This window comes from Athene cunicularia (genome assembly GCF_003259725.1).
Source record: "Athene cunicularia isolate RWA chromosome 3 unlocalized genomic scaffold, athCun1 chr3_part1, whole genome shotgun sequence".
Lineage (NCBI taxonomy): Eukaryota > Metazoa > Chordata > Aves > Strigiformes > Strigidae > Athene > Athene cunicularia.
In genome coordinates, this window is record NW_020799097.1 from 741,631 (window position 1) to 751,083 (window position 9,453).

Consider the following 9,453-nt stretch of genomic DNA (forward strand, 5'->3'; position numbering starts at 1 on the left):
TCCCCCCTGCCCTGGGCAGCCCATTCCAACGCCCAACAGCCCCTTCTGCACAGAAATCCTTCCTCAGAGCCAGCCTGACCCTGCCCTGGGCAGCTTGAGGCCATTCCCTCGAGGCCTGGCGCTTAGACCTGGGCACCGCAGTACACAGATCGAGAGAATTCTGTAGAATGCCGAGTGAAGGAGAACTGATTGCACCCCATGAGATTGCCTCCTTATTCATGCCATCTCTCTCCTTCAAAGCTTTCTACAACCAGTTCAAGCATCTCCCCAATTAAAGCTGTTTTCCCCCAGTCGTTGAGAATGAAAACGAAACTGCTCAGCAGAACCGGCTGGCACAGCCGCTATCTGCCTGAACAAGGGATGCCTCTAACGTGTGCATGTCATTTGGGTTTTGTGCCCATCTGGTCTGAGCTAGGATTCCAAACAGCTCTCTGGATGTTCAGGTTTCCTTTAAGCAAACCAGTGTCATCGTTGGGATAAAAAGCCACATTTGCTGGGTCTCAAAAGGTGATTCACATTTAAACAAATAAAGTTTACTCAGCCGACTTCACCTCAGGCCTGGGTACCACTGATCCGTTTTGTAAGAAAAATTACAGCTAAGGACACCTCAACCAGCTGAACGCTGGCACGCGAGACAGAACGGACACAGGGCCTTCCCCTGCATTTCTCAGGGTAGGCAGCAGCACCTCTTCTTTTTGTCTATTTTCTTCAAATTCAGGAGTTCAGGGCCACCAGGCTGTGCTCTGCCTGAGGAAGCCAAGCTCAGGGTGCTCAGACCTTTCTGAGGAGGCCGTGGAGGGTTTGCCCCTCCTTTAGTCACCTTCCAAGAAAGCCACCCTAATGAAGGAATAGCAAAAGCAAGAGATTATCACTAGCCCGCTCAGCACTTGGAAATCTGCAGTTTGCAAGGAATTTCTCCATCCAGCTCAAGTCAGTTGGCAATTCAGAGCACCTAAGCCCCGGGGGTTGGCTTCTTCTCAAGATCTTGTCACAGAGATTAACATCTGCAGGCTGCATAAATGCAGACATCGGTCATCTATTCTCCTTTCATTATGGGTTGCAATCTCTGCCTCTGACATGATAAATGAGGAATGTAGGTTCTTATCTGTGTAATTAGCTGATGCAAGAGCCAGCAGGCTGCCCTCTGCGCTAACCTTTCCCTACTCACTGCACTTTAGCAGGAGCCTGACGTTTCAAGGTCCCTGTGCACATGCTTTTGAGGTGGGGACAGAGACGGCGCTGCAGAGCGCCGTAAGGACTTCGCAGCCCACCTGCTTTGCCCCTGCTAGCCTGCATCAACGGCTTCTCCCCCCATTTCAGCGGGGCGGAGAGGTTAACTGACAGGCAGCGGATCTGAGAGGCATCACGTCTGACCTAGTGGATCCACCAGCTGGTCAACCAGACCCATTTTCTTCGCTCTGTCAGCACGGATGTTCCTCCCGGTCAGCATTACATCAAAGGCAGCAGGAAGTCCCACCTGGAAGGGCAGAAAGGGGCTTTCAGAACAGGAGCACGCCACGCAGCAGAAGGGGCTGTCACGTGAAGTTTTCCCTCTTACTTACCATCTTGGGTAGCCTCTGAGTACCCCCCGCCCCTGGCAGGAGACCCAGTAGCACTTCAGGTGTTGCCAAGACTGTTTTCTTCTCCTTTGTTGCTATTCTGTAGTGGCAGGCAATGGCAAGCTTAAAAAAAGGAAGAAAAAACTAAAGGTTTCCCCGTGAAAGACCACACGTGCTTGTAAGAAGAGGCGACTGCTTGAGAAATCAGTATGCAACTGAAGAGACTCCATTCCTAAAGGACTGTCACTAAAACTTTGCTCCATGGAGTACCAGTGTCTTTCAGTTTACAAAATCCTAGATGGAGATTATGGAAGCAGATACTGCACCCAGCCGAAGCGAGGGAGCAGAGTACGCAGGCCAGGGCGGATCCTGCCAGGTGCCCCACACTCATCCCTCTCACAGCCACCTTTTAAAGAACAGAAGTTGCTGGGATACGAGACTCACTTCATCTGAAAAGCAGCAATTTCCAGCCCAGACTCTGCCAGCAGCATTTAAGCCTGCCAGAAACGGGCAGTTTTCCCTGGGATGCTCTCATCTAAATATTAGCCTGGCCCACACAGGTTCGTATTGGATTAGCTCTCTTTCAAAGGAAGCAGAAAAATTAGCCTAAAGCACAACCAGGCCATTAACTTGTCACAAACTCATCTGAATGGATGCAATGAACTCAGTCAGGTCTCAAATCCCTCTTCTCCCAGTAAGCAGCCCCGCAGGCATCGCCTGGATGGTTTAGGGAACCAGCGTTATCAGCCCCAGAATCATTCAGTACCTCCAGTCCTCCTCCCAGGCAGGACCCACTGATGGCAGCGACTATGGGCTTTGGAGACTGCTCAATTTTTTCAAGCATCTTCTGTCCTTCCTGAGAGAGCTGAGACACTTCCTGTGAAGTCTTGCAGGCTTCAATCATGCTGCAGCGAGGCAGAAAGGCTGATCAGAATTGGAAAAGCACTGAGAGAACAGCAGTGAAATGAGAGCGCTTCAACGAGTTTGTTCCTTTTTTTCCCCCACAAAGCTTCAGTGAGTGACAGACAGGCAAGAGCTATTTAGTCCCCCAGTCTTAGATTAACAGACAACACGGGAAGACTACTAAATTGAGTGGGTTAAGTCACTGCACGCTGACACTGGGCTGCGCCCGCAGGCAGTGAAAGAGTTTCCTTGTGTCAGAGCTTTGAAAGCCTTTAGGGGAGAGCAGGAAGGAGTTGTAGGAAGCCTCAAAGCACTTGCCAGGAAGGGTGGAGGGGAGAGCCCAGGAGCAGTTTTCAGAGGAGCAGATGGCCCGTGCTCTGACGTTGCACTCGGCCAATTAAAGACTCCCCGCGCCAATTAATCTCAGGGAGGCTGGCAGCGTGTGCCAGGCAGGGCCAATTCAGGAGGCCTGTAGTGTTGAGACCAGCAGACACCTCTCAAATGCAGCAGGTCCCTTTGCCAGCTCTAGCTCCGGCCTCCTTCCCACCACAACACACATCAAGTCTCTGCTCCTGAATAAAGCCCATCAAAAAGGTAACGAGGTTAGGAAGGGTCTATTTGTAATTTCACTTCTGTCCTCAGAGCTTTCTGGCTTTTAATGTCTTTAAACAACTACTCTGTCCTGCCCGATGTCAGGACTAGGAGGCAGTGGTGCTCTAGGTTCCAGTGAGAGCACCCACACAGGTCGTTCCACGCCCTCCAAAAGTCACCCACCGCCTGGGAGGCCACCCAGATGCTCCACGTGGCAAGGTGCCAAGTCCTGCCTAATCAAGGGGCCACGCAGCAGACTGCCAGGCACTCAAACCTAGCTTAAACGAAGTCCTGCATGTAAATGAGCTGCTCTTGCTGCGGCCCAGACCAAAGGACAATGCTTATCCCGCAGCCAGGATGGGTTTTCTTGGCTGCACCCCAGCACGCAGGAAGGAGTGACCAGGCGTTCCAGCCAAACGGGGTTTAACCACTCGCCACGTTCCTCTTTGTCAAGCTCCTGACTTCACTGGAGCGAGTCACGCATCCTGTGTGCAGGGTTTTCATTCCCAGCCTCTGCCTCGCCCCTGGGGAGATGTCAGGGACAAACTGCTCAGACTTCACAGCCCGCTGGCCCCGGATGCTGGAGAAAGCTCCAGCTGTGTCACTTCTTAAGCCCCCGTACTTACTCGAGATCTGCTCCAGCAATGAAAGAGCCTGGCTTTGAAGAGATGAGGACGGCGCTTTTGACAGCTTCATTGGCCCAGATCTCATTCATGATGTCAGTAAACTCTGAGCTCAGTTGCTTGGACAGGGTGTTCACCTGAAAGCACCAAATAACCATAAACCAGGAGCCCAGGAGACAGGAGAGTTTAACCTCTGATTAGGCCTGGACTCAAATCATCAATCATCAGAAAACCTGCACAGAAGACTAACTGACAACAAAAAGCCAAAGCCAACGGTAGGTCTGAATGGATTTTTCCAAGCCAATAGGAGCAGCAGCTCTCCAGCCTTTCAAGATTTGCCTTCTGGAAAAAAAAAAAAAGAACAGGACTAGACCATCCAGGAATCTGCCCAACAGCCTGACCACTGCTTGGCGCAATTTTAACACTTTTAGGGAGCTCAAATGAAGCCCAGATTTGCTATAAAATTTAGTTCATCCTGTGTCATTAACACAGTGAAAAAAAAAACCCCTCCAAGATGAAACCCTGCAGTAGATCATTAAGTAATCTGTTATTAATAACTTCCTCAACATCACCAAGAACTCAGTAAAATTTAGCAGTATTTTGTGCCAGTGAGAGAGACAAGATCGTTCAGCACACACAAAATATTTCCGCAAGGGATTCACAGAATCACTCAGGCTGGACAAGCCCCTCGGGATCATCAAGTCCAACCCTCAGCCCGACTCTACCAAGTTCTCCCCTACCCCACATCCCCCACAGCTCATCCCAACGGCCCTGAAACCCCCCCAGGGATGGGGACTCCCCCCTCCCTGGGCAGCCTCTTCCACTCTCGCACCACTCTTGCTGGGAAACATTTTCTCCTCCTGCCCAGCCTGACCCTCCCCTGGGGCAGTTTCCAGCCGTTCCCTCTTGTCCTGTCCCTGATCCCCATGGAGCAGAGCCCAGCCCCAGCCTCTCTGCAATGTCCTGTCAGGAGCTGCAGAGAGGGATGAGGGCTCCCCTCAGCCTCCTCCTCCTCACACTCAACACCCTCAGCTCCTTCCCTGGCTCCTCACAGGATTGATTCTCCAGCCCTTCCCCAGCCTCGCTGCCCTCCTCTGCCCTCGCTCCAGCCCCTCCAGATCTCTCTGGGATTGAGGTGCCCAGACCTGGACACAACCCTCCAGGTGTGGCCTCACCAGTGCCGAGCACAGGGGACTGTCACCTCCCTACTCCTGCTGCTCACACTAGTTCCAATCCAAGCCAGGAGGCCGTTGGCTTTCTTGCCCACCCGGGCACACTGCTGGCTCCTGTTCAGCTGCTTGTCAGTGAGAACCCCCAGATCCTTCTCTTCCATTTTCAGATGTCTCATTAAATGCCCAAATGCTCATTTTCCTATTTTTGCTTTGCTCGCAACTTTGACAAGCTGCAGGTTAGGGAAGTTCTTAGTCCTAAATTAGCCTTTTCGACGCCTTCTCTGTACAGCTGCTTTTCTTGCCACTGCCACTGATACTCCACTTAACCACAGCCAGCTAAAACAGTACCTTGGAATTTGGCGTGTTGAAGCGTACAACGGCAACATCTCCTTTGATATCACAGCTAACATGGGTTCTAGCTGGAAACAAACAGAAATGTGTCATCAGCTTGTGCTCAGGGGATTTTAAGAAAGCAAATGAACCCGCATAGAAAAGTTTTACACTTACTCTGAAGAGTGGTGGAGGTGGAGATGTTACGGCAGGCATAACCTAAAGAAAAGATGTTGTAGATGTTAAAGGAATTGTCAGTAGTCTCATCTTAACTGTCCTTTATTAATGCATCCTCCCATCTCATCTGCTGAGCACAGCGTTTTGGAAAATCCTGACTATGAGCCAATTCCTTCTCTTAGGCTCAACCTGAGCCACCACCAGAGTTCAGCAGATGCCACACTTGAAGTGACCTTCAAGCACAGATTCCACACCGCAGCTTCCAACAGCAGCAATGCCAAACTGAGAGCAGAAAAAAAAAAAAAAAAGTCAAAGCTTTCTTCCCAAATTGCTGACAAGAGACAAAGCAGGTGGCACACGGGGGTGTTTTGCTTTCATCACGCAGAGTTCAACACTTCTGCACGCGCTAAACCAGAGACCTCGTCGCACTTGAGAGAGTTTCAAGCCTGCGAGTTAACTTCTCCACAAATCAAACGCCACCACCCCAGAATATTTCTGCAAAAACACACTCTTGTTCCAGCAAAAGGTGCCACCCCAAGTACTGCTGCACTGATCTCAGGGTATACAACTGGTGAGCCACAAAAAAAAAAGCACACAAAACATTTATTCTCACCTCCACCTGTCAACAAAATATTCGAACCACCTCTACTTACTACGTGTGGAAGCACCGAGACAAACTTGTTTCAAAGCACTCATAAAACTCAATATACCACAGCGTGAACAGGTTCTGTCTACAAATGAAATGCCACTTTTCTGACTCGTAAACCCCAGATCTCCTTTTTCTGCTGAGAAGCTGTACTTGTATGGTCTCTCAGCACAAGAAGGAATCTCGGTTCTATTCAAGTGACCTTGATCTTGACTGAGAGGCTCCTCTAATGCAGGGCTAGGCTGAATCCTGGCCAAAGCTGCTTTATGTCTGAAATCTAGTAAAAGTGTTACTTGTGCAGCACCGTGTGTACATCTACCAACTGGAACACAGCTGCTTAGCTGGGGGAGGTTTACTGCTCAGTGCCAGCAAAAAGTTCAGGAATGAAACATTCCCATTCCCCGCAGCAAGAAGGCAGAAAACCCAGTACGAGCTTAAAACCTTGGCCTACACCTCATGGAGAGGTGCCTCCCCTCCCCACAGCCCAGTGGCCTGGGCTGAGGGCTGGAGCTCCGCCGCACTTTGGCCCCCTTTCCACTTTGTCTCTGGTGCTGGCAGCAGGGACTGACCTTTGCTCTCCATTCCCCAACACGGTGTGGTGGAAATTCAGTGTCAGTCTGTCCGGGCACACAGGTTTGTGTGTCCCTGTGTCTGTCATGTGCCCACAGCATCATTTTATAAACAAAGAGTGAACTGGTTTCCACTGCAAAGCTACTTTAAGGTATTTTTTGACTAGGACAATACCCAGATTGTGAATGCCGTAGCCAGCATTAATTTCCCTACGCTTGTTGTGCGCTAAAGTCAGCCATTGCTGAAAATAAACACCAACACTCATTTCCCACAAAACTGAGCGTGGTCCGACAACAGTTTCTCTGCTGACAGATCCTCCTGAGCAGACTATGATGCACTTCTAAAAGTGGTATTTTAAGTCAGTAAAAGCCACACTACTTTAAAAGGGTGGCAAGGCCTGAACTATCTTACTGAATTCACTCACTTCCACCCTGTATCGCCGCACACGGCACAGCAGGAAGGAGAATCAGCCCAAAGAAAGCTCAGCTGCAAGGCAAGCGATGATGTTTTCCTTCCACACCCTCAGTCAGGCGCCCGCCAAGGCTGGGATGTGGGAAAGTCAGCAGCACATCTCTCTAACCGGGAGCAAGGCACTGGCAGTGTAGTCAAAACTATATTGTGTGCAAAACACACACTGTCAAAAATAAAAAGGGAATGGATTAATTAACTGTTTCTGTGGCCTTCCTCCTTCGTATCAGTTTCCAAACAGACTGCTTCCATGAAAACCTTAAACCTCAAATTCCATTTTGCCTTTCAGTTCTAGCAAAACAGAAGATAGGAAGTAGGAAAAAAAAAAAAAAAAAAAAAAAAAAAAAAAAAAAAAAAAAGAAGAAAGATCAAGGGCACGACTGAAGAAGTCTCACTACATTTTAATATAAACTGTTTTGGGAAAGCTGCTGTCATTAGAGTAACAGCTGCTTAATATGTGAGTGAGGTTTCTTGAGCCTGACAGTATTTTATTTTAGAGCCCAAAATACTTGTGGAAAACATGCGTAAAACTAAAAGCACATTGACCCAGTCACAGCCACAGCACATCTGCTTTAGGAATGGATTCATTCAGCGGCACGATGGTAACTTGCCAAGACTGGAGCCAAAAAATTCCTCCTTCAAACTGCTGAAGGAAGCAGCAGCAGGCCAGATGTACGCTTCCGCCGCTTCCCTAACGTCCACTCTAGAATTAAAAGCTTCGAATATTGATTCCATTTCTACTTCACTCCAATTAAAAGATTGTCTAGAGACGGGGAAACCAACACTTCAGACAGTTGCTGTCAGGCCTTTGCCGAGAACTTTGGATGCAGCAAAGAATGGAAAAATCCCAGCTGGGATCTGTTTTTTCCCACTTTCTCTTTTATTTCCTAAGGTGCTCCCCTGTCCAGCACTTCCCCTTCTCACCCTTCCACTCACCCAGACACGCCACGCCGCTCGAAGCGGGATCAGCATCCATCGGTTCCGGGGAAAAGCCTGCTGTCAGTCCTGGCCCAAGCCAAGCTCCGGCAGCGTGAATCCCCTGAAGCTCCAGACAACAACCGCCCAACGCTTTCAGCCCGTACCTGCGAGCTGGGAAACTACTGCCCAGCTGAGCTGCGCTGTCCCCTCTGGGAACCTGCCCAGGGCGTGGGGCTCAGCAGGTACAGCCCGCTCTCGAGCTCACACTGTCCTCTGCCTGCTTGCTGCCTTCTGCAGGCTTTTTGGCCTGCCCTGGCGAGGTTTGCATCCAGTTTAACAAATGCTTTAAGGCTATTAATTATCGTGAGTGACAGCAGCCCGCACGGCAGCTCCAGGACTGTTTGCCATGAAGAATTTTGCCTGTTATTAGAAAAAAATCTGACCAACGGCAGCCTGAGCGCTCGCTGGAGTCACCACGGGTCTGCTCGCTGTGCATCGCAGCGCCCTGCTCACGGACAGACGCGCTCCAACACCGCACATAAGATGGGGGTTAGATTTAAACAAAATGCTGCTGGATTTCAGGTCAACATCGATACTTCAGCCCTACCCGGGGCAGGCGATGACTCCTTGCTTTGGTAGCTCTGCAAGGAAGCACCACCACGACCCAGCGCTGCAGAGAGGCAGGAGAGTGCCAAGGACCTGCCTCCGGCGGGGGGCGGGGAGGGGCAGATCACAAGGCAAGATGCCTGTATACTGAAATAAAGACAAATCCTGGGGCATCTGGAGATGCCAACAGGCCTGGGGTGTCCCCCCCATCCACGCAGAGACACAGGGACACCCCCTTCCCACCTGAGTGCCTGGAGGACAGCCCCAGGATCCAGACAGGCAAGGACATGGGGACATCCTGCCCCCCTACAAAGGGACATGCACAGGTGAGGACACAAGGACACTCTCTCCCTGTGGATCAGCTCAAGTGAGGAGGGTGTGCGTCCCCCAGGGCAGGGTCACAGGGACACCCCAGAACTCTACGCAGATTCCCAAAACGTACCCATCAAGGGCACAGGGAGCAGGCACACGAAGGCCAGCCTTAGCCTCGGGGACTGAGGTGGGAGCATGTCCCCCGGGAGGGGACGGGACACACCCAGCCCCTTCCTCACGCTGTGGCCCACCCAGGACACAGAGACACGGACCCCTGCCCTGGGAGGGCGAAGTATCGAGGGGGGGTTGTTAGGGACGTGCCGGGGATCCCCTTAAACGATACACACGCCGTGGGGACAACACCCTCGCATGGGACACACACACGCGGGGACACCTCGGCGGTGGCCGCCCCCTCCCCACCCAGCGGACACGCACACCCGGAACATCCCCCGCCACGGCCCCTGCGCTCACACCCGAGGCCGCACCGCCCGGCGACCCCCTCCGGGACACGCTGCCCTCCGCCCACCCCCAGCAACACCCTGAGGCGCGGGCACAGCGCCCGCTGCCCCTCACAGCAC

The 9,453-nt window shown here is 51.5% G+C and overlaps 1 protein-coding gene across 1 annotated transcript in view; it reads right to left on the reverse strand.

The window, feature by feature from the left end:
• Positions 1-8,219, reverse strand: part of HADHA (hydroxyacyl-CoA dehydrogenase trifunctional multienzyme complex subunit alpha) — a 22,872-nt gene extending 14,653 nt beyond the window's left edge. Inside the window, exons 1-7 of the mRNA XM_026846320.1 lie at positions 7,976-8,219; positions 5,356-5,397; positions 5,197-5,267; positions 3,680-3,813; positions 2,326-2,464; positions 1,563-1,682; positions 1,375-1,477 (exon numbers count right to left, since the gene is read on the reverse strand). Of these exons, the coding sequence (XP_026702121.1) occupies positions 1,375-1,477; positions 1,563-1,682; positions 2,326-2,464; positions 3,680-3,813; positions 5,197-5,267; positions 5,356-5,397; positions 7,976-8,015 (649 nt within the window). The 5' untranslated portion in view covers positions 8,016-8,219. The remainder of the gene's footprint in view (positions 1-1,374; positions 1,478-1,562; positions 1,683-2,325; positions 2,465-3,679; positions 3,814-5,196; positions 5,268-5,355; positions 5,398-7,975) is intronic.
• Positions 8,220-9,453: the final 1,234 nt, after the last annotated feature.